This window comes from Rhinatrema bivittatum, unplaced genomic scaffold, assembly GCF_901001135.1.
Source record: "Rhinatrema bivittatum unplaced genomic scaffold, aRhiBiv1.1, whole genome shotgun sequence".
Classification (NCBI taxonomy): domain Eukaryota; kingdom Metazoa; phylum Chordata; class Amphibia; order Gymnophiona; family Rhinatrematidae; genus Rhinatrema; species Rhinatrema bivittatum.
In genome coordinates, this window is record NW_021821047.1 from 77,910 (window position 1) to 103,363 (window position 25,454).

At 43.5% G+C, this 25,454-nt stretch overlaps 1 protein-coding gene across 1 annotated transcript in view; it reads left to right on the plus strand.

The window, feature by feature from the left end:
* LOC115082394 (solute carrier family 35 member F5-like) overlaps positions 1–25,454 on the plus strand; it is a gene marked incomplete at its 3' end in the record, with an annotated part of 72,373 nt that overhangs the window by 37,353 nt on the left and 9,566 nt on the right. Inside the window, 6 exon segments of the mRNA XM_029586613.1 lie at positions 8,605–8,667; positions 9,108–9,192; positions 17,598–17,788; positions 20,066–20,102; positions 20,105–20,146; positions 22,605–22,692. Coding sequence (XP_029442473.1) covers positions 8,605–8,667; positions 9,108–9,192; positions 17,598–17,788; positions 20,066–20,102; positions 20,105–20,146; positions 22,605–22,692 — 506 coding nt within the window.

The following is a 25,454-nucleotide window of genomic DNA, read 5'->3' on the forward strand; positions in this document are numbered from 1 at the left end:
TGTTTTTTGTTTCGGGCACGCACGGCTCTGACCAACGTGCTGGCCCGCACATGCGCGGTAGAGCTGCTCTCTACTGCGCATTTGCGGGCCGTCGGTCAGAGCCCATTTATAAGGTAGCTAGGTCCAGTAGTTCACTGTTTGCTCAACAATCAGGAAAATGGTGACAGGTCTGAAGTTGTAAGGGACTTACAAACTTGTTACAAACCAAAAGTTGCCCGTAGCAGCACCCCGTGAAGAGACCGGAGGAGTGTTGGGTAGAGAGAGTCAGCTTAATACGTCCCCTGAGGCAGCGGCTCTCGAAACGCGCGTGTCGGACTGCTGACTCCGACAGGGAAGTAATACCCTTTTGAACGGACTTCTGACTCCGACAGGGAAGTAATACCCTTTTGAACTTTAAAAAAAAAAAAAAGATAAAAAGTTAAGAGGAAAAAAAAAAATGTGTTTTGTTGAGCAAATAGTGACCTATTGGACCTATGATTAAAGAGGACCCATAAAGGTGTAGTACTCGGCCCTCTAAGTGATCTGTTCAGGGGGCCATTTCTCGCAGAGTGATCTGGACCTCGGACAGCTGGCCCAAAATTGTGTCCAGTTTAGTTGAAAGTGCGGCTGCTACCGCTTGAGTCCGTGCTGTTAATGACTCTGCATCTATTCCACCGTGATTCGGTGGCTCGGAGCCAGTGGCCATTTTGGTTGTACTAGGCCTCAGTTTGTCAGTGTCGGGTTTTTTTTGGTTTTTTTTAGCTGGTTCTGCAGGCATTCCAGATGGAGATCTAGTCTTATAAGTGTCTACGCTCACGTGCGGGAGGCTTACCAAAGTTTGTTGTGGTACTCTGCGTTGATAATTGGTATGATTGGGCAGGATTGAGGGCAAAAGACCCAGAGCCGGTCGAGAACATGTCCTCACCGGAGCATCACACCACATGACCCCTGGCATATCTTAATGTTTCACTTACCCAGTCAATATTAGGGTAAACAGTAGCTTTGGTCAGGTCAGTTTGGTGCAGGCTGCAACGCTGTGAGACTTTTTGTCGCTTGAAGAACTTCATTGGAGTAGTGGGTTTTTTTGTTTGACTTTGGCAATATGAGATTCTTTCCCCGCTGAAGTGTGCCCAGTTTTTCCCCTAAGCAGCCTTGTTTTGGAGGCGAAACTTGGGCCCTGGTCGGGATTCCTTTCTTTCTTAATAAAGGACCACACTTTAGTATGTAAATCTAGGGATGATTTCTCTTATGAAGATCTATGTGGTGAAATGAAAAATTGGTTGCTTCTCCAAGAAGAATTTATGTATTATCTGTATTAGAGAGAACTTCTGAGATCGTTGCTGAGCTGCCTTTGATTAGATTTTATCTTGTACATATGTGGATGTGTGTATGATATTTGGTCATTTTTTTTATGTCTTATATGTGTTTGATATTTTTTATATCTTGTTATGTAAATAGTGGATATATAAATTGCTTTGTATTTGATTGTGAGTATATGGTTGACTGTTGATACAAATTAGTACATAAGTTGTTTAAGTTAATAAAAATTTTTTATGAATGAATGAAATTAGGTGTACTTGAAATTGACCATACACTTACCTTTATTGTGGTGATGAGGTAATGTAAATCTCCCATTATTACTGCACTACCAATTTGGTTAGCTTCCCTAATTTCTGTTAGCATTTCACTGTCCGTCTCACCATCTTGACCAGGTGGATGGTAGTATACTCCTATCACTATACTCTTCCCCAACACAAAGGATTTTTACCCATTGAGATTCGATTGTGCATTTAGTCTCATGCAGGATCTTTATCCTGCTGGACTCTATGCCATCCCGGACATAAAGCGCCACAGTATTACCAAGATGCTCCTCTCTATCATTGCGATATAATTTGCACCCCGGTATAGCACTGTCCTATTGGTTATCCTCTTTCCACCATGTCTCTGAGATGCCAATTAAGTCTGTCATCATTTACTGCTATACATTCTAATTCTCCCATCTTACTTGTTAGACTTCTGGTATTAGCATACAAACATTTCAAAGTGTGGTTTTTATGTGTATTAACATTCTGCTTTTCAGTTGAAAGGGATAAATTGAAATCTTTTAGCTCAGGTGAGTTTTTAATTGTAGGCACTTGGACTTCTTTTCTTATTATTGGACCCTCACTGTCGGGATGCCCTAACTCTAATGCCTTATTAGTATCCTTTGAAGATACCTTCCTCCAAACCATGCGCTACTGAGCGACTGTCGGCTTTCCCCTTTGATTTAGTTTAAAAGACTTCCCCTTCCCCAAAAGGTTCCCCAATTCCTTACAAAACTGAATCCCTCTGCCTTGCACCATAGTCTCATCCACGCATTGAGACTCCGGAGCTCTGCCTGTCTCTGGGATCTGTGCGTGGAACAGGGAGCATTTCAGAGAATGCCACCCTGGAGGTTCTGGATTTCAGCTTTCTACCTAAGAGTCTAAATTTGGCTTTCAGAGCCTCCCTCCCACATTTTCCTGTGTTGCTGTTCTTGGCCTCAAACTTCTTCTTAATAACTGGAAGAATAGTTTATTTATTTATTTAAAAGTATTTCTATACCGCTTTTACAAACAAAGTTTAGTCAAAACAGTTTACATAAATGTAGAAAAACATAAAAGTAAAAAATAATTAACAAATTACACAAATCCTTCCTAAAAACTCATACTTTGTGGAATCTCTCAATATCTAATTTGTTAGATGTGTGAATTGGTCGCTGTGCGTGTCACGCTTGAACAAGAATATTTGCCATCACTTTTTGGGATTTCCTTCTCAGTATCCTACCCAGAATTGGAAGGTTAATTAAGGAAGAAATTAAATTAAAATGATTTTGACATTTTATACGTTTCCCATGTGAAAGTACAGCCAGTGCTATGTAGGAATGTGCAAGGGAGAAAATATTTGGTTTTGGGGCAGGGCTCTATTTGGTTTTGGTGTGCGTAATGTTTAGTTTGGTTCAGTTTGTGTGGCAAACTGAAATAAAGATTTAACATGAGGCCCCGATTTGGCTCTTCTTAGGAGGGGCCCTTCCCCTTTGCCTCTCGTGCCTCAGGCCCTGTGCCTCCTCCCACCTGCCCACCCCACCGACATGTCGGGCCAGCCTATCCCTCAGCTAGGTCGAGCCATGTGCAGCTGGGGCAGGGAACCTCGGGGTCTTGCGTATAGAAAGGAGCAGGAGCGATTCCCAGTCACTACTGTCTCGCCAGCTTCCCTTGAACAAATGACGCCGGCCCCAGTGTTGAAGATAAACAAAATGGTGCCGGCGGGGCAGAAGCAGTTGGGGATTGCACCTTCTCCTTCCTTCACTCAAGACCCCCGCAAAAGGAGTAAGTATAAAAAGGAGTAAGTATACAAAGCAGTACTACTGATTGACCACAGAACTGATGTGTTCTGGGCAAATTGTATTGTCTCGTGTATAAAATGTTTCATGCTGAATGCATGTAGTCAATAAAAATAAATAAGTGTGGGGTCAGGAGGCTCTGGCCTGGGTGTATTTACATGGCTGGGAAGAGAGGCCAGGAAGGCCCCAACTGGGCTTGGATCAACTGGGGAGGTGGTGAGATGGTAGGCAGAGGAGCCCGGGGGAGGGGAGGCGTGCAGGAAGGCTCCTTTGTTATTTATATTTTTAATGTTCATTTTTTCTTAAGGAACTGAAAATACCCAAACATTTTTTAGATATTTTTGGGTGTCTATTTACTACAGTTTGTTTCATTTGGAACACACCAAAAATAGACTTGTTTTTGTTATGAAAAGCACATTTGTTAAAAAAAAAAAAAAAAAATATATTAAGGCACATCCCTAGATTTGTAACTGGTGTGAGAAGTACACACATTCAGGTCGATTTTTTAAAAGCATTGCTCGCGCAAAAATGCTTGCATACACACACGTGTGGCCCGCCCGCGAGCAACATGGATTTTAAAAAGGATGAGGAATAAGGGGGGGGGGGGGTGGAGGAAGGGGCAGGGCATGGGCGTTCCAGGGTGGGGCCAAGACTTACACACGTAACTCTGAATTTTAAAAATGAAATCCGCAGCGCCCATACATTAGATAACCGCATAACTTTACTACTGCTCCTGAGGAGAAGCAATTCTGTAGATTTCCAGTTTTAGGACTTATAGGTGAGGGTCCAGATCAACTAGGGGGCATGTAGGATGAAGAATTAGTGAGGCCTGAAAGACCTCGCTGTTAACTGGACAAACTGGTGGGCTACTTGCAAAACCGAGACTGTGCCTCGCTAAGCAGATTGTAAACTTTGCCGACACACGCATGTGAAAGCCGACAAGGTCCTATGGAAGATGCGCGCTAGCTGTGCTCGTGTAACCTCTTAAAATTAGGAACATACTTGCACATGGTTGGTGCATTTTAAAACATACGCATGCACAATTAAAAATTCCAGTGAATCCTTGCTTGCGCACTGTTATGAGCGTGTATGGGGAACACGCGGGCTCATTTTAAAATCAACCTCGGGGTAATTTTCAAAAGGATTTATGTGCATAAATATATTATAGCAATTTTCAAAAGCCCATTGCTTATGGGTAAATATTCAAAAGTTTACACATGTAAAAATTAGCATGTACATGCATACGCAATCTCTAAACGATTTCATATTTTATAAAAGTCGCAAATATATATATTTTCATTTTTGTGGGAACATATAGGCATGGAAAAAAGGGGTGGTCTAGGGGCATTCCGAGATGGGACTAATATGCACTCAAGTTGCTATTTTAAAAGATAAATGCGTACATTTGCCAACCTACTTGTGTATTTTATCTGGCTTAAGTGATATTAAATGTGTTTATCCTGTAGTATTGGCTGGGTTGGAGGACTGGATGAACTGGGGGGGGGGGGGAGCGCAGACTGAAGAACCAGGAAGGTCTCAATGACCTGGAGTAGGACTGAGAGAATTGGTGGATTAAGTGGTAAACTGGATAATTTCCTTAACGTGCACGTTTTAAAATTGGCCGACTTGCACACGTAAATCGTGACTTCCGTTACTTTCACACTTAAAATGTACATGCATATCTTTTTAAAAGAAGGAGGAAAAGTAATTGATATTCATAGCTTCAATGCATTGCATGTATTTGCATGTAAGCATACATACACACGTTATGTCACAGGGTAAAAATGCACCTATTTTATAATACTTGCAGGTTAGAAAATACTGTGATAAAACAACACATGGCCATATACCCATAGTTCTTTGAAAGATATCCTCCCTAAGTGCACTTACACGGGTAAAATCTTTTGACAATTTAGTAGCATACATTGTAGCTATTTTCAAAAGTCCACTTACACGCGTAAAACCCAGTTTTAAGCACTTAAATCCTTTTGAAAATTACCCCCATAGTGTGTCTGGTGGGGAATTTATATGAATGTACGTATAGTGTTACACATGCTATAAGAAGTATGCATGTTATGTCTCAGGCAGGTAAACCATATGAAAACACAGCATGTGTAACGTGGCGTTACACATGCTGCAAGATGCACGTAGCTTGCGCCTGGCAGTCAGTCAATGTGAAAGTACAATTGCTATTCGCAGAACTTCTGTGTCCGCTGTCAGGAGAGCCTGTCATGTTGGACATACTTTTCCATGGATATTGTATGTTCGACTTACCAATATGAAGTTGTTGCATCTGACAAATGTAATAGAAAATTTCTGGAAACCTGAAAAATGTAGATTTGTCCCAGGTGCCTTAATTGCTGTTTCTTGGTTGGGTGTATCATTAAATAAAATATATTGCCTATTATGATAGTATCCTCCCAAATGAGTTAATATAGGAGCAGATTTTAAAAGGTACGCAGACGGGGTACATTTGTGCGCGCTACCTGGCGCGCTACCTGGTGCACACAAATGTACGCCTGATTTTATAACATACGCACGCAGCTGTGCGCATGTTATAAAATCCAGGGTCGGCGCGCGCAAGGGGGTGCACACTAGTGCACTTTGCGCCCGCCAAGCCCTAGGGGAGCCCCGATGGCTTTCCCCGTTCCCTCCGAGGCCACTCCGAAATCGGAGTGGCCTCTGAGAGAACTTTCCTTCGTCCCGCCCCCCAGCACAAAAAAAAAATTCCCCATACCTTTATCCCAGAAGTTACACCTGCCGGAGGCAGAGGCAGGCGTAACTTGTGTACGCCAGCCAAGTGCCGACGCGCGATCCCCAAGCCCAGAGGCCGAAGAGAGGCCTCTGGCCACGTCCCTGCCCCCGGACCGCCCATTTTTTTCAAGCCCCAGGACTTATGAGCGTCCTGGGGCTTTACGCACACCGCCGGGCCTTTTGAAAATAGGCCCGGCGCTCGTACCCCCCCCCCCCTCCCCCATGCCCGTAAATCCACCTGGATTTACGGGCTTAGGCTTTTAAAATCTATCCCATAATGTTCAGTTGGAGGGAATTGTATAAAAAGAGTTTTGTGAAAATTAATAAAAATATGGGAACAGAAAGGATAGATCTTCCTATTTCTTATTGAGCTGCCAGCCTCTTACTCTTTTTCTCACTATTTGTGCAGTTGATTTGCCACCTTGTGAGACTTGGAGCCTGGGCATCTAAATGGCAGATGACATTTAATGTGGACAAGTGCAAAGTGATGCACATAGGGAATAGCAACCCAAATTATATCTACACAATGCAAGATTCAAAATTGGGACTCAGCACCCTGGACAAGGATCTAGGCGTCATTGTGGATATTATGTTGAAATCCTCTGCTCGGTGTGTGGTGGGTGTCAAAAAAAGCAAATAGAATGCTAGGAATTATTAGGAAAGGAATGGAGCATAAAACCGAGAATATCCTACTAACTTCTGTCTCGCTCAATGTTGTGACTGTACCTTGAGTCCTGTGTGCAATTCTGGTCATCGCATTTCAACAAAGATATAGTGGAATTAGAAATGGTACCGAGAAGGGCAACCAAAATGATAAAGGGGATGGAACGATTCTCTATGAGAATAGGGTTTTTCAGCTTAGAAAAGAGACGGCTGAGGGGAGATGTGATAGAGGTCTGTAAAATAATGAATGGAGTGGAATGGGTAAGTGTGGATCGGTTGTTCACTCTTTTAAAAATTGCAAGGACTAGGGAGGACACAGTGACATTACTAGGTAATACATTTAAGACAAATAGAAAATATTTTTTACTCAATGCACAATTAAATGGTGAAAGATTTCAAAGGGGCATGGGATAAACACTGAGGATCCCTAAAGGTTAGAGGATGGAAATGAGGAAAAGAGTGCATGGGGGTAACCTGCTGGAGTGGCGGTTACTACCCTTAACCAATAAGCCTTATGCTTGTGATGAAACTCCAACATTGCTCTCTGTTTCAACGGCAAGAGATAATGGGGAGTTAGACTCGGGCAGCAACCAACCAGGGCCCTGATTTTAACAGTTTGGGTAACTAAGTATGGGGGTAACTTGCACGGCAGCTGCCACCCCCTGCTGATACCTTTATGGGGGAGACCTGTATGGCGCGGCTGGTGCCTCCATAAGCTTGCTGGGTAGGCTGGCCTGGACCATTTGGTCCTTTCCTGCCATCATTTCTGTGCTTCACGTCTCCTGTGGTATTCAGTCAAGGCTGCTGTTTAATGATTGTGAGTGGAATACTCTTTACAGAGGAGTTCATGGCTCACTCATGATAACTGGTATGAAGTGTAGCAGCGATGATTCCCACACCGTGGAACTGGGTTGTTTTTCTACAGCCTCATAGCAAACGAGAACAAAACTGCGGAACTTGAAGGTTGATAATGGGGTTTTGTTTTATTGCACAGCAGCAACTGTGCCCTTTGATTTATTATAGAAGTAATAGAATTCCTACATCAAAACCTGTTACCCTTCTTCTTTCCGCACCTGCCCGGGGCAAAAATTGCCTCTGGTAATTTCCACTGTTTTAATTGCAATAAATCTGTAGCTGAAAGTGAACGTTATTCATCTGTTTACAGTTCTGGATTAACTGACCTGACTTGCTTTGCATGTTTATATTTCATCCATTATGCAGCATAGATTGCTGTGGAAGTCCATATACAGTGTTTCTACTCTGAAACTTCATTGAGTTCTAAAACAGGTTCTTAAAGCAATACCCAAACTAAGTTTTAGCGTCAAGTATTTCTACACAGTTTTCAATCTTCAGTACTATGAGGCCGATTTTCAAAGGCTTTAGGCTCCTAACTGCGTTGGCCCTTTTAAAAATGTACTAGGGCTGATTCCCTAAATTTAAGCTCCTAATTTCACTAGGCTTCTAAATTTCAGGGCCTGGTTACAGCGGTGGAGTTAGGGCAGGGAAAAAAAAAGAAGTTAGGGGCTTAGCACTGATTTTCAGCATTGGGCACCTAACTTAGGAGCCTAAATGAAATCAGCCCTAAATTTAGAAGCCTAAGTTTTAGGGCTCTAAATGTAAGTACATTTTCAGCCAAAAATGTCGGCTTCTAAGTTTGACTGAAAATTGACATTATATGCCAAACTTTAAGTGCTCATCATTTTTTTTTTTAAATATTGGGCTCTCTATTTTTAACAAAACTAATAGACAACATTTCAGCCAATTTTGTTTCACTTGTGTTAAGTATTTGAACTATTTGTGTGAAGTCTTGGTTACACTGCAACTTAAATCCCATTCTGTGCATTTAGTTTGCAGACCCAGAAGGCTACTTTGCTGCTTGTACTACAGACAACACCATAAACAATTCTTTGGTAAGCTAACCTAATCTCAAGTAGGCACTGTGCCTTGCACAGTGTATGGGAACACTGTTCAGTTACCCTTTTGAAAATGATGCATTGAAATTCATCCTAGGAAAGCATGCATACTTATTGATTGGGTTCATAGTTTTAAAGCCTTCTCAAGCTTGAGCAGGAAAAAAGTATGCAATAGGTGGCAGAAGAATTGATCTTCTGTTCATCATGGTCTGTTTTATCAGTGTGAGAACAGAACTGAACTTGAGAAGAAATCTAATATTATATCTGTATGCTATATTTGGCACAGTTGAGTGAGGAAGTGTTTATGCACAGCGCCTACACTGCCTTTTCATTTAGTGTTTTTGTTGCTTAAAATTCAGGTTTTTCATTAGACGTGCAGCTTGCTATGTCTAGCATGTTACTGTCCATCCTGCATAATGTCATGCCTTGCTTCACAGAGTGAACCTCTCTATGTTCCGGTAAAATTTCACGATTTGCCAAGTGAAAAATTTGGTGGTGCTGACAACAACGATACAGAAAAAAGTGAGTGCAAACTGTGTTATCGTGTGATTGATGGAACTTTTAAATTGCAATCTCCTCATGTATGCTTCATGTTTGTTATTAGTTGAATTTCTGTGTGAAATAAATTTAAAACTGAAAATGTTACCAAAGATACAGAGTCTGTGTTTTTAAAAACAAATTTTTCACATCACAAAAATGGAGAAACCTGTTCAGATATAAATCACAGTTCTTTTTTGAGCTGGACTTGGGGCAGGCCCGATTCTTTGTATTGAAGATGACTATATACATGTCACCGAGAGCCATTCTTCAGTTACCAGTATGTCCAGGAAAGATGATAGCAAGACTAGATTAGTGGATGGGGAGGACCCATTCAAATTTCAGTCCCCCTGGGAGGCTATATAAAGGCTCTCACCTGAGAGTCTGGAGACAGTCATGTATGATTTTTGGAAAGTTAGCAAGTGGTAAGCAATTATTTTTGGTTGTATTTTCAGGCCCAGTCAGAGGGAACAGGCCAACCCAGCCTGGGAGTTCTGACCAGGGTCAGGAGGTTGGTCCTGCCAGTCTACCCTAGCTGATTTGGATACCCTTTGGGTTGTTTTGGGGATTTTGAGCTTTTTGTAGTAGGAGCCTCAATGGACACCTGGGCCTTTCTTCAATTTAGGGCACAGGGAACCCTTTGTTCGGCATGCCCAGGGATAGGGAAGAACTGCCCTCAGAGGTGGTGACTCATTGCGAGGAGTAACTCTGGTGTTATATTCGGTTAAGGGAAAAGGACATTAAGTTGATACATCCAGGGGGAAGATTTTTTGGTTGTTGCTTCCTTCTTGCATTGGAGCAGGGTAAGTAACCTGGAACCAGGGATCCCTCCCATAAGGGATCCAGAGGAGAGATTAAGTCTGTATAATTCTAAGAAAGTGGAAGAACTGCTAACCGTGAATACAAGAACTGTAAATATCCTGGAGGACACCTATTCAGAGTCTTTGGTCCCTGAAAAGAGAGACAGTTTACTCTCTGTGTATGGACAGGATTTTAGGCCATCGTGCAAGGGGTTTTCCTGGCCAGCTTAAAGGTTACCGTGCCCAACGGCACCTTCTCCTCATCTAATCAGGGAGGGAGGACAGATCCCTTGCCTACTTAAGACTTCTGCACAGACAAAGGAAAAGGATTGTAAAAAGAACCAGAAAGACTGTGGTGCTGGAAACATATTTATTGTGCCATTTGCACCTAAGTTATCAGTAAAGACATTAATTTCGGACACTAACCCAGTGCGTCCAGCGTCTTTATTTGGGCGCACAGTACTTACAGAGAAGAGAGATTCTCCTAGGACAAGCAGGATGGTAGTCCTCGCACATGGGTGACATCATCGGATGGAGCCTGGCACGGAAAACTTATGTCAAAGTTTCTAGAACTTTGACTGGGTACACTGAGCATGCCCAGCATGCCTTATACCATGTGTCCACGAGGGGTCCCTCTTCAGTCTCTTTTCCGTGGAGCTTTTGCATCGCAGTTTTTCTTAGCTCATGGCATTTTGTCTAATAATGCCTTGGAAAACTTTCCACTGATTTTTTTTTTTCGGTCCTTTATGTTTTTTCTCGGCACGGGTCCCTCTCCGGTTCCCCTTAGTCTCCAGCCAAGTTTTTCGGCAGTTCGGTAAGTTTTATTTCGCTTCCGTTCCCCTTCCCCCCATGGCGGCAGTGCCTCAGTGCTATTACTAGCAACGATAACATGAAATAGAGTTAGTTTTTGGGTACTTGCCAGGTTCTTATGGCCTGGATTGGCCACTGTTGGAAACAGGATGCTGGGCTTGATGGACCCTTGGTCTGACCCAGTATGGCATGTTCTTATGCTGAAGTGCTTTGCATTTAGACTGAAAAAAGTGACATTGTTATCATCTGACTTTGATTCGCAGTATTTACATCTATTTGAATTTTGGAGCTCTCATCAGTTTGGTGGAAAGAAAAGATTTATGATATAATGAAAAAATCACAAAAAATATATATAAAGTAAAATGGACCTGAGACCATAAAGAGAGTCTGGTAAAATACCTTGACCCTATGAGTAGTGGTCCTACAAAATTATATATCTCTCTGTAGTATTTATTTATTTATTTATTTAGCATTTTTATATACCGACGTTCTCGATACAAATATCAAATCAGGTCGGTTTACATAAAACAAAACAATCGCGGTGAGGCGTTACAATAAACGGAGTTTCAGAACATGAGAATAAATATTAAATAAACAACAGTGACTCATCAAATGACGAGAATCTATATAGTAAATAACATGTAATAAAATAGATAATGGTGTAAATAACTAACTTGAAATAAAATAAATAATAAATAGAATAGTATAAAATATATATATAAATATATAAATATATATGACAGCTTGAATAAGGTATTTAATGCAGAAACCAGGTATACCATCATTTTGATATAATGTTCTTATGCCTGCCATCACCACTTGTTTTTTTTGCCCTTTCAGTTCACTTTGATCATGACCGCATCGGGTTTCCATCGATGCCCTCAGTGCCCGAGAACGATGTCCATCAAGGACCCATAGAATGTGTGCATCCTTTGCCTGGGGGCATCGCACAATGTCCAGGGGTGCTGCCTGTGCGACCAAATGATCCTGAAGGAATGTCACGCTCACCTCGACAAGATGGAGAAGCTCTTTGGGGCGAGAAAGTTCGAGACCGATGTCTACAATGGTGGCATCGACACCGATGGACACCAAGCCATCAACATTGGCGGGGCCATCGGCTCCATTGATGCCACTGGCAGATGGGGCACCAGGAACCGACCCCTGTTGGTCTCTTCCAGGTTGAGGACATTGAGGAAAGACTGGGCCGAGCACCAAGGGAACCCAAGGAAGCATAGGCACTGGTCACCTTCGATGGTTTCTGCCATGACGCCCCCAAAGTGACCCCGTGGCGAGGTCACTCAATGCCGGGGGTCTGTGATGGTTTCCACTAGTCCTGGTGTCAGTTGCCGATCCACCTAGGGGATCCAAGGAAGATCTAGCCACTCCTGCCTCCAAGTCCGTTTTGGCATCTGCAACTTTTGAGGAGGAGTTGAAGTGGAGAGTCCAGCTGGTAGTCAGTCATGCCCTGCAGGGCATTGAGCCAGCAGTACCAACGGTATCGATGCCCGTGCTTCCTGCTGGAACTGCGTTGGAACGGCTCAATATGCTCATCGGTGTGTTACCAATCGAGCTGGCATTGGTTCCCAAGAGGCCATCAATGCCTGGCGGGGCACCGATGCTTCCCCTGACTAATATGGTACTTTCTGATTTCAGAGAGGGTTCCTCCAAGGAGGAATCCATCGAGGCCGGAAACGGCACAGAGGCCTTCAGCCCCCATCCAGCTTTGCTAGGGCCAGCACCGGTGCCACCAGTTCCTAAGCTTTCTGGATGAAGGCCGAGCACCCAAGGCCCTAACCCGTTAGAATACAGTGAGAATGAGGCCCCGTATGACCCTTCGAAGGACGACACTACAGAATCCTCCTCAGAGGACTCTGAGGGTCTCCTCTCATAACCATCTCCTCCTGAGGACCTAGCCTTCACAGGTTTTGTAAGGGTGATGGTGGAAACCGTCCCGTTTCAGTTAATGATGGAGGAGGATGCCAGACACAAGATGCTGGAAATCCTCCAGTTCGTGGAGGCTCCTAAAGAGATCATGGTGGTCTCTGTACATGAGATCTTTAAGGAGTTGCTGCTGAGGATTTGGGAGCACCCCCTCGCAGTTCCTCCTGTGAACAAGAAGACGGATGGGGTTTACCTAGTCCAACAGGCTACCAGATTCGAAAAGCATCAGCTGGCACACCAATCGGTAGTGGTCGAATCTTCTCTCAAGAGGGCCAAGTGCTCTCTGACTCATGCCTTGGCACCCCTGGGGAAGGATCACAGAGTGATGGATGCTCTTGGGAGGAAGATGTTTCAGGGGACATTGCTCATTGCTTACATCGTCTCCTACCAGCTCTACATGAGCCAGTACTCTTGCAACCTTTGGAAGCTGGTACAGGAGGCGGCCGAGCGGCTGCCTCAACAGAAGCAAAACACCTTGTCGCTGGTGTGTCAGATCCTGGACTGCGGAAAACATGAGGTGGGCTTCACCTATGATGTTTTTGAGATGGCAGTGAGAGTCTCTGCAGCAGGAATCAGCACCTGCAGAATGGTATGGCTGCGGACCTCAGATCTCCGGCTGGAGTTACAGGAAAGTCTCGCTGACCTGCTGTGCACAGGAGAGAAGCTCTTCGGAGATAAGGTGAGGGACGTGGTGGCCCAGTTACGGGATAACCATGAGACCCTCCAGCATCTCTCTGCCAGCACTTCAGACCTGCCCGCCGCAGCTAGGAGGTCTGCGAGGTTGGGTCAGAGGAGGTCTTTCTACCATCAGAGGAAATATTATCTTCCGGCCTCTCACTCCCATTCGCAGAGGGTGAGCTCCTGAGGTCGTCACAGGTTGCAGTGAGCTCCCAAATCCAAGCCAAATCCCAGGATGGGGTTTTGACTGGATCGTAGGGAGTATAAGCCAGCCACCTGTACTTGAGATGCTGGAACCCCCCAGTTAGGGGCAGGCTATGGTTCTTTATGAATCAGTGGCCTAGTATAACCTCAGATCAGTGGATTCTGTCCATCGACCACCAAGGGTACCGATTGAACCTATTTGGTGTCCCGCCAAATTCTCCTCCATGCCCTTTTTGGGGGCCAATAGTACATCAGGAGGTACTGTTATGGGAGTTCTCTGCCCTCTTAACGGCCAGAGCGGTTGAGCCTGTCCCACCAGGGCAAAGAGAGCTGGTACTTCCTGATTCCAAAGAGAACAGGGGGACTGCGTTCCATCCTAGACCTGATGGCCTTGAACAAGTTTCTAAAAATAGAAAAGTTTAAGCTGGTTTCTTTGGGCACCCTGATTCACCTCCTGCAAAAAGTAAACTGGCTATGCTCCCTCTATTTAAAGGACGCATACACTCAATCGAGATCTTTCCAAGTCATAGGAAGTATCTTAGATTTGTGGTGGGAAAACAGCACTTCCAGTTCAGAGTGTTGCCATTCAGCGTAGCACCGGCCCCACATGTCTTTGCAAAGTGTCTGGCCATGGTGGGAGCATACCTCCGCAGGCTGGGAGTACATGTTTTCCCTTACTTGGATGATTGTCTGGTCAAGAGCACCTCTCAGGCAGGGGCAGATCAGTCCTTGCGCTTGACCATCTGGGTGTTGGAGTCACTAGGATTTGTCAACCTGAAGTCTCATTGCAGCCCATCACCTCAGTTGGACTTCATAGGACTCTTCTAGACACAGCTCAGGCAAAAGCCTTCTTACTGCGCTCCAGAGTGGTCACCTTGACATTCATAGCGGTGGTGATTCAACAGAGCCAGCAGGTGTCAGCTCAGCACATGTTGAGGCTCTTGGGTCACATGGCCGCAACTGTCCATGTCACTCCCTTGGCATGTTTACACATGCACAGAGCTCAATGGACCTTAAAGTCTCGGTGGCGCCAGGACCTTCAGGCTCACATCCGCATCACTCTGTCTCTCCGGAACTCCTTGGCCTGGTGGCGAGCTCTCTCATATTTGGAGCAGGGAATATCTTTCCAAACTCTCTCTACCCATGGATGTGTCCACCCTGGGGTGGGGTGCTAATGTGGAGGGGCTCCACACCCAGGGTCTATGGTCCGCCTAGGAAGCACAATGTTAAATCAACTTGGGCTTTCAGGGATTGGCTGGCCAACAAAATTGTCCTGATCCAAACAGACAACCAAGTAGTTATGGTGTATATTAACAAGCAGGGAGGCACAGGGTCCTATGTAAGGAAGTGGTCCAGATCTGGTCCTTGGCTCTGATCCACGGGATGGTGCTCCGGGCCATGTATCTAGCCAGAACAGAGAATATGATAGCGGACAGACTGTTGAGCCTTCAGACTCCATGAGTGATTACTGGATCAGGGGGTAGCAAATCAGATCTTCCGCCTCTAGGGAAACCCAGATGTGCACTTGCGTCTCCCTGCAACAGGAAGGTGATTCAGTTCTGCTCCCTGTACAGGTCAGATGGCTAGCCAGCCTCTGACACCTTTGCTCGCCATTGGGACAAGAGTCTTTTGTATGCATATCTTCCAGTTCCTCTAGTAACAAAGACTCTCCTGAAGTTTCAAGAGGACCGAGGGACCGTGATCCTCATAGCCCCTTATAGGCCAAGACAGGTCTGGTTTCTACTCCGGGTGTTGTCCTTCCAGAAAACGATCACTGGGGACTTCCCCATAACTCATCACGCAGGATCAGGGGAGGCTCCAGCATCCCAACCTCCAAGCCCTGTCGCTCACAGCCTGGATATTGAGAGGCTGATTCTGCAGCCTCTTGATCTTTCCGAAGATATGACTCGGGTCCTGGTAGCTTCTAGAAAGCCTTCCACTAGAAAATCCTACAGACTGAAGTGGAGGAGGTTTTCCGTGTGGTGTAAGCAGAAAGCCCTAGATCCGTTCTCTCGCCCCACACAAAAACTGCTTGATTTATCTTCTGCACCTTTTGGAGGCTGGCTTGAAAACCAACTCTGTTAGTCTATTTAATTTCAGTTGGCGCATACCACCAAGGTGTAGATGGTACACCCATCTCTGTACAGCCTATAACTACACTCTTCATGCGGGACCTGCTTCAGTTGAAGCCTCCCCTAAGACCTCCCACTGTGTCTTGGGACCTCAGTGTGGTGCTCACTCAACTGATGAAAGCTCCTTTTGAGCCGCTATGCACCTATGACCTGAAGTACTTGACCTGGAATGTTATATTTTTGGTGGCAGTCACTTCAGCACGCAGGGTCAGCAATCTCCAGGCCTTGGTGACTGATCCACCTTATACCAAGTTTTATCATGACATGGTGCCTGCGTATGCACCCTAAGTTCCTGCTTAAGGTAGTGACAGATTTCCATCTTAACCAGTCAATCGCCCTGCCAACATTCTTTCTCTCCACACATTCATATCTCACTATTGTCTGGATAGGGATGGCTGACAAGACAGCAGGTTCGGCCAGTCTGACCTCTGTAATCTCTTTGAGGTGTAGAATCCAACTCGCCCTGCCTAAGGGCCATTGTTTGGGTTCAGGCTGTCTCCCCCTCTTTTTACCAGCAACACTGTTATTGTTGTGCCCGTTGGCACCTGGTTGGTGTCTGTCTGTCCTCTTTTATGTTAGGGAGCAGCCTGTAGCTAGAGACTAGCATCCTTTTAGTCCTAGAAGAAAAGCAGAATTGCTTACCTATAATAGGTGATCTCCTAGGACAGCAGGATGCTAGTCCTCATGAAACCCACCACCCCACAGAGTTGAGTTTCTCCTGTTTATCATTTTAATCGTAATTCTATCTTAGGAGACTGAAGAGGGATTTTGTGTGGATGCATGATAATAGGGCATGCTGGGCATGCTCAGTGTACCTAGTCAAAGTTCTTGAAACTTTGACATAAGTTTTCCATGCCAGGTTTCATCCGATGATGTCACCCATGTGTGAGGCCAAACATCCTGCTGTCCTAGGAGAACACCCTGTTACAGGTAAGCAACTCAATTTAACCCTCTCCCAGGGATGTCAGCCACTCCTGCACTGGGCCCTGAAAGGAAACCTTTCCCCCCAACCAAAAGGATCCCCACCCTGTGGAAAGGGGCACATAGAAGAGCTAGTCAGGGTTCTTGCCCCAAAGATCTGATAAAATCTTTTATGGTCCCACCCGCGCAGGATATGCACACTGGGGTGGTAAAACAGAGGTCCTTTGGATGTCTTTCAGATGGCATCTGAAGAAAGGACCTGTGTGATCTTGAAAACCCTTGTACTTACAAAGTAAATATACAGTTTAACCAAATAATTCAGTGGTTTTCAAGCCAACAGTTGAGTATGCATGTATGTTATGTTATTCTTTATTTTTATACCGCTATGTCAAGGACCCTAAACGGTTCACAAAGGAACATACGTGAACACAAACATTTAAAATCATAAGCTCAAATAATAGTGAAATTTACTTGATCATATTGCTTCTAATGAATTGCAGATTTGTGACAGATATACAGTATGATCAAAGGCTAAAGAGCTAGAAAACCTCTGCCAAAAATGTCCTAAAAACAGTACAGAGCTGGATTCTCCTCCTTCATGTAAGAGCAACGTGTCACTAGGGCCATATGCAGAGGGAAAAGGGAGCAAAGGGTTTTCATATAAACCAAACATTGGGTCCCCACTAAAATGTCCTTTGGAAATGCTTTTTCCTCATTTTATTAAAAAAGTAGGATGCATGTAGGCCAGAGCCATTGTTTGTAGAAAGAATGATTACAGCATTTAAACATTCTCAAATATATATTTCTTTTTTCAAGTGTTTTTATTCACTGGCATCTGTATCAGGTGTTCGCTTTCCTGTTGGCTGATAAAGCTTTAACCCTTGCACCTTTCTGATTTTCCAAGCTCCAAAAAGGCCTCGTGTAAGATTCAGTAATATCATGGAAGTGCGACAGCTCCCGTCAAACCACGCATTGGAGGCAAAGCTGTCTCGCATGTCTTATCCAGCTGTCAAGTGCCATGAGTCGGTATTGAAAACTGTGGGGAAGCTGACAGCATGTCAAGTGGCAAAAGTCAGTTTTTTCTTCTGTTTTGTGGTAAGTTCTTCTTTTAATGTCACTTAACTGGAATAGAAGAGAAGAGAAAAGAAGTTGGTGTTTTTAGTATTCAGACACTTAAAAGCAAGCCTTCAAAACACTTTTGGTTGTAATTTGTTAGGACTTTTGTTCTTAACATTTTTTTTTTATCCGTGCTTAACAAAGCAGATGTTTTTATTAAGTGTAAATGTATTTAAATTCCTATAAACTAAACTGAATTCTGTCCCCTGTATTTTGGTAGAATGGGGCATTTTCTACTCCACTAAACTTTGATTTGCACATTTAGACGGTAACTTTCAAAGCTGCATGTGGGTGCACGTTGGTGCGCGCGCACACGTCGGCCCGTGCCCAGAGATTGGCCTTTTTAGAACATTCGTGTGCATATGCTTGCTGGCACACAAATGCTGCTTCTACCACATAAATTGGGGGATTTTGAAAGGGGTGCGTGCCGACACCATCCCCGGTTTTATCAGTTCGTCCCCGAGAGGGCCTCCAAAGCCCCCTAGTTTAATAGCCTTCACCCCCCCCCCCCCCCCCAGTTTGACCCAGTCCTTAAAACCTCGCAGATCTGCCTGTGTTTCTTTGTTCTTTTACCTTACACATCATCCATATCAGAAGTAAAGCTGCGTGGCAGGGGCCCTCAGCGCGCATCGGATTGTGTACGTAGTTTTGCGCACATCTCAGTTGCACGCCCCAAAACGCCCATGTCCCATCCAGACCGCACCCATGCCCTCCCCCTTTTTGAAATCTTCCCAGATGTGCACACTGCGGTAGATACCCGTGTATCTTGGCAGCTTTTAAAATCTGCGCGGCGTGCACGAGCCCAGCATAATTGCACATCCCCCAATTAATGCGCGCATCCTGCTTTTAAAATTCACCTTTTACTTAAATCCAGTCACAGAAGATATCTTTGGTGCCTTTCTATCTTTAACAGTTCACTTATTTAATGACATAAATAGTAAGACATTTTAGAAACAGGTAAGACAGGTTTTTTTCATCATTAAGCATATGGGGCAGACTTAAGTTCAAAATATGTATATCCTGGAATAAAAGAGGGAAAGGAAATGTAAATACTTCCAAGGATGAATTGTAATTGAGGCTGGTCCCTTTCAGCGGAAGGGAGTCTCTGGAATGAGGGGTTAAGGGGAAGAAGGTGAAAAGGGTAATGCAAAGAAATATTTCTTTACTGAGAGGGTGTCGGATGCATGGAGCGGCCTCAGAGACCAGGACAGTATTGATAGGCCAAGCACAGGGGATCACTGTGGGACAGAAAGGGATTGGAAAGCTAAGCGGGAGGTAGGAATAGGCAGGCTGAGTGGCCCACATGGTCCCTCTCTCCTCTCGTGTCCTGTGTTTGACGCTGCTTGGTCCTAGAGAGGGCGATACATAAGCATAATTGTGGGAAGTATTTGTTTTTAGGTAGAAGATGCCTTGGGGATGAGGATTGCAGGGGATTTTGGAAGGATGAGGTTGGGATGACTTTATGGGATTCTTTGTTTTATGAATTCAGTGGGGGTAACTTTAGCTAAAAACAATTAGAAGTTGTGTGTTTTATATTTGTAACTGTACTTTAGAAGATAAGATATGACGTGCTGAGTCAAAGCAAAGCTCCATCAAGCCCGGCATCCTGAAAGTAGCCAATCTCGGTCGCCAATACCTGATAAATTCCAAAACGTAGATCCGTTTTTGGTTTGATCTCTTCCAGGGATAAGCAGTGGCTTCCTTAAATTCACCCAGCTAATCATGGTTTATGGACTTTTCCTGCAGGAACTAATTCAAACCTCTTTTTAAGCCCCACTATACTAGATTGCTTGACCACGTCCTCTGGCAGCAAATTCCACAGCCTGATTTTGCGTTGAGTGGGAAAAATACTTTCTACGATTTGTTTAAAATCTGCTACGTGCGAGTTTCAGGGAGTGTCCCCCTAATTTTAGTACTATTTAAAAGGCTAAATAATAGTCTCCTATTTATCGGTTTCACCCCACTCACGATTTTATAAACTTCCGTCATATTCCCTCTCAGTTGCTTCCTTGTGATTAATTTTGCAATTCCTTTTGAATGGTCCCACAAGTAATGTGAGAAATGAGATGAAGCATATTGAACAACTGGGCTCGGTGGTCAGAGACTTTCAGGGAAATTAAAGTATGAACTTCTGGGACCATTGCAAAGATGTCATTTATCTCGCAACAGCATAGGCATAACTTTCAATTTCTAGTACATTGCTAGCGATTTTTAAAAGTAATTCATGTATTCACTGAAATTTGCAATTTTTTGTAGTGGTTCTTGGCAAATTATTCTTATCAAGAGGCACTCTCTACACCCAAGTTGCCATAGTTAATATCCTGTCTTCAACATCTGGTAAGATTCTTTTCCTGTTGGAAAACATAGATTTTTCTTGTGAAATGTAAAGCACAGTTAACTTAGATTATTGTTATATTTATACCAGAATATCCTGCTTTTATTTTTGGACAATTCTATGAAATTGACTATTGAACCTTTCAAAGACTCATAAATAAATCCAGGACTAATTAAAAAAAAACCAAAAAAACAATCTGTATTTCTCTGGGAATTAGTCTCCATCAGCAGTAGTTTTCATTTCTTCTCTAAAGTTCTGAATATAAATGCTACATGTGAAATAAATTGTTGGCTTCTAACAATTTCTTAGTAGGTTTTATGCCCACATCAGGGTGTCGCCATGAAATCTGATATAACTGAAGTATATTTTTTAGGAAATGCCGAGTACTAAACAGGCATGTGAATTACGGAAGGGGCATTATAAGAGCTGAGCAGGGAAGCCGGTTTAACATGTGCCCACAGTTCCTGTCTTTGCGTGCTGCTTGTTGGAATATGTCATTTTAGGAAATACAGGGGAGCATGATACTCATTTACAAGCTTATATTTTCAGAAATTCCAATCATTTGACCCTTTCATCTGATTTAATTTAATTTTAATTTAATAACATTTATAAACCACTTTCCAGATTTAAAAAAAAAAAATCACCCAAAGTATAGAGTACTGCATACAATTATATTACATCCAACAGACAGTCCAAATTTACAGTATTAACACATTTAAAAATTCCTCTCAGCTGTACTATACATGTATCCAATACAATCTTACAAACTCTCATCCCTGGGATATCAGCCATGTTTTGAATCCCTTTCAGAATTTCAACAATTGATTTTCTTCCTTGGGCTAACTGGTAACTCATTCCAAAGCTTGGGGATTACTGCAGAAAAAGCCTGGCTTTGTATTCTACGTGTCTTAAAGGCCTTTGCCGATGGGAGCTGAAACCGAGACCTGTAATTTGTTCTTAAATTCAGAGTAATAAAGACCACCAAATAAGATCTTTTAAATGCAGCAGACATCGCCCTTTCAAAATCCGGAACGCCAATGTCAATGTTTTAAATTTTCAACCCTGAAAAATAGGAAGCCAATGCAGCTGTTTAAGCAAAGGGCCTGCTGAGACCCATTGTGGACTATTTGTAATCAGGCGCAATACCATATTTTGTATTGTAACTTTTTAATCACTTTGCCAGGCAGTCTTAAATGTAACACATTGCAATAATCTGAGATGCAACTAAGGCATAAGTTACCTTTTTTTTAACACATTAAATCCCCAAAACGGTTTCAGCTGCCTGATTACTTCTAGGCTCAAAAACGCATTTCTTACAACCTGCAGTATCTGCTTCTCCAGCGATGGTGAAGAACCTAATGTTACTCCCAAAGATTTTACCTCATCCTTTCGTAACAAACGTTGGTCCTCTATTTGCAATAATTCAGTTTTGCTAAAGTGTAAAACTAGACCATTTTTTCCTTCGCCAATCACTGACAGTCCGTAGACCGTTTTCAAGATGACGGACTGCCTTATCTCTATCCCTATCCATAGGCGCTATCAGTTGTGTGCCATCTGCATAAACAATAGGGATAAAGCCAAAAGCCTGAATAATACTCCCTAAAGGGGGTAAAGAAATATATTGAAAAGCAAGGGGGACAGAGATGACCCTTGTGATATTCCCTGGTGAACCTCTCTAAATACCAATAGCTTGTGATCTTCCTTGCAAAAATGTGGCAATCCAACTAATACTCGGTTCTCAAGACCAAATTCCAAACATTAAGGAAAGTAATACAATCAACCAGGTCAAAATGCACTTGTTAAATCAAGCTTTATTGGAACAGTTTTTCCCACATCTAGTCGTGGTAACACCTCATCAAACCAAAATACCTTTGCTGTTTCTGTAGTCCATCTCTTATGGAATCCCACTTGTTTCACATCCAGTTTTTCATTACTATCAAAAAAAAAAAACCCAAAACCCCGTAATCTGTCTGGCTACCACTTTTTCATTTGCTTTAGCTAAATAAGGCAAATTTGAAACCGCTCTATAATTACTTCAAACAGTCAGATCCAACTTACTGTTTTTCAAGATTGGAGTAACAATGTTTTAAACTTCTGGAACTTTCCCCTCCAACAAGGATTGGTTCACGGTTTTCAACAGTTGGCTTAAAACGTCGTCTGGAAAACCCTGAACCAAATACGCGGGGCAGAGATCCAACTGAAAATCAGTCATTTTTACCTGACCCAGGTAAACAAGTGGAGCGAGAAAACGCTGCTTACAAACCATTGGCGATTTTTCACCGTTAGTTCCATTGGAGAGATTCTGCTAACAAGTTAGTAATTCATGTATCCAGAAGAAATCTGTGCACTTACTGTTAGTGTATGTATTTCAGAAGGTCTGAATATAAGGTGGCAAATGCAGTTTATTGAACGTTTGTTGTAGAGCTTTATTATAATCAGATCTTTATAATTATTATACAGGACTGTTTACCTTAATACTTGCTGCAGTGTTTCCAAGTAACAGTGGCGACAGATTCACCCTCTCCAAGTTGTTGGCTGTCTTTTTAAGGTAAGAGCATGTAGAAAGTCCCTCTTTTCCCCAAAAGCGGTAGTTGGAAGGCTTTTTAGAAGTTGCTGCTGTACAGCCAGATGCTGAGAATTGATGTCTTAAAGTGGCTGGAGAGTGACAGGTAAATGCTTTTCTGTGCTCTAGCTGTCAGCACTAACTGTACTGGGCCAGGTTTGAAGCCTGTGCATCATCTGCCTTTATATACTTCCTGCTGCTTTGTCGGTATCTGAGGCAAAGAGGATGTTTCACGACTGGATGGGAACAACTGTGATGGATAGCCAGAAAACTGCTCAGCTGTCACATGCCAGTCTCTTCTAAAACATTGTTTTTTTTTAATTTAAAGTTTGTTCTTGTAGTGCGATAACTTAGTACACGGTAAATGACGTGTGTGGAAAAAGCCTTCCAATATATGCTTTTATTCTTTTAAGATGACTGATAAGGTACCCATAGGTATTTCCATACAAGGATACAGTTAATGATTTAATCCGTACCTACAGATACTGTAGGTAAAGGATTTCCCTGTTTCAGTAAAAAGTAAATTTTCAAAAAACCCGGCATGCAGAAATCCTGGGAGATATGCGCGTGGCCTGGCCGGAGCTCACTGAGTGCATTTTCAGAACAGCCCGGACACGTGCGTATTTCCCGGTACGAGCGGAATAGCCGGGATTTTGAAAAGGGGCAGGGGCCAGCCGGGATAGCGCCATTTTGCGCTGTGCTGGTGAAGTGTGCGCCGGCCGACGCGCACAACTTACTTCTTGAAGGAGCAGGTAAGTTGTTAAAACAAAAAAAAAATGAGGGTAGGTAGGTGGGGTTTAGGGGTCGGGGAGGAGAAGGGAAAAGGGAGGAAGGATAGGTAGGGGATTAGGGAACTGGGGAAAAGCCCTGTTCCATCTGCACACGTGTGTTAAAATTCCTCCCCCCCCCCCCCCCCTCGTGCATGAATGGGCACCTGCGCACATGACACGCCAGTACAAAATCGGGCGCACATGTGCGCGCAGATATCGGATTTTATAACATGTGCACGGCGACACGCGCAGTTATAAAATCAGCGCGTTTGAAAATTTACCCTTAAATGCCTTCGGTTCTTAGCCTTAAATGATTTTTTAAATAATAAACACTGATGGCACTATCGAATGGATGCTATGTTATTTTTTCCTATGGTCCCTGGCCCTAAATTATAATAGTATAGTATCATCATATAAACTATGGGGCATAATGCCACCAGTGGGGTTAAGAGTTCAGTGCATTATAACAGTATCACCAATCTACTCAAAGTCCCTTATTTCCGGCAGCTATGGGATTAGAAAATTCTGCAGTAATTCTTTGGTACATTTGCATATAGATTTATATAACAAAGGGGCAGAGTTTAGATCCCCGGCGTATAGAAATCCCGGGACATAAGCGCATGGTCAGGCCGCGTGCACACTGAGCGCATTTTCATAACGACCTGGCCATGCGCGTATCTCCTGATACGTGCGGAAGTGCCGGGTGTTTAAAAGGGGCGGGGCGGGGTTTGAGCGGGGGAGGGGGCCAGCCAGGACAGCTCCATTTTGCACTGTCCTCGGTGAAGCGCGTGCTGGCAGCCAGCTGGCGCGCGGAACTGACGCCTGCTAGGAGGAGCAGGTAAGTTCTGAAACAAACCAAAAAATAGGATGGATAGGGTGAGTTTAGGGGTCAGGGTGGAGCGGGGAAAAGGGAGGAAGGTTAGTTTGGGGATAGGGAAGTTCCCTCCCAGTCTGCTTCTTTATTGGAGCAGAGTGGGAGGGATCTGGGCAAAGGCCCAATCGCGTCATTGCGCCTTTTTTTTTTTTTTACAAATACCCCCCCTTGCGTGCACGAGTTGGAACCCGCACGCACATGCGTGCCATTATAAAATCGGGCTCATGTGTGCACGGGTAGCCGATTTCATAGCATGCGTGCGGCAGCACGTGAATGTTATAAAATCGGCGCATCTCTTTAAAATTTACCTTCACACATGCACATTTATTCCAAAGATTATTGCTAATATTTTATTTATGATCCCACTTGAACATTCACTTGATATTCCAAACAATAACGAGGCCCATCTTCTCCATCATTGATCCCACATTGTGGAACTTACTTCCAGAGGACCAAAAAAATGATAACAGATTTAACATTTTTCTGAAAGATACTCCAGGCATTTTTGTTTATAGAAGCATTTGGCAATTGTGCCGATTGGTATGATCATGTTTTATGACTTGTGTTTGTTTTATTTGATTTTAATGCTATCTAATAGAATTGTATCATTTATTGTACTGCATGTTAATCTGTCCTCTGCTTGGCATGCACTCATTATAGGCGATTTAGAAATGTTAAAATAAATAAATAAATAACTTGAAATGCTTTAATGTAAAACTTTTTTGTGTATATGATGTATTTCTTCATTTCATTTTACTTCTTTTCTTAAGTCTTGTCTTTTTCTTTTCCTTTCTTTTTTTATGCTCTTCGGCTGGTTTCTTTCCTCTAAAATGTGCCTGTTTTTCCTCTTCATCTCCCTCCCATCAGATGTTTCCCTCCTTCCTATCCTTGTTCTTCCTCCTCTCACATTCTCTCTGCTCCCTCTTGTACTTACTCGTTCCTCCGCTCGCCTCCATATTTCCTATGTGAGTAGGGCAGTGCCAGCAGGATCTCTGAGTTCTCGCAGTTTTCACGCACAGGTACATCTCTGCTTGCTGAGTTGGCTGGTAGTGTTAGCAGAGTTGGAGACAACAGTGAACCAGGAGGGTGTACTGGATCTATGG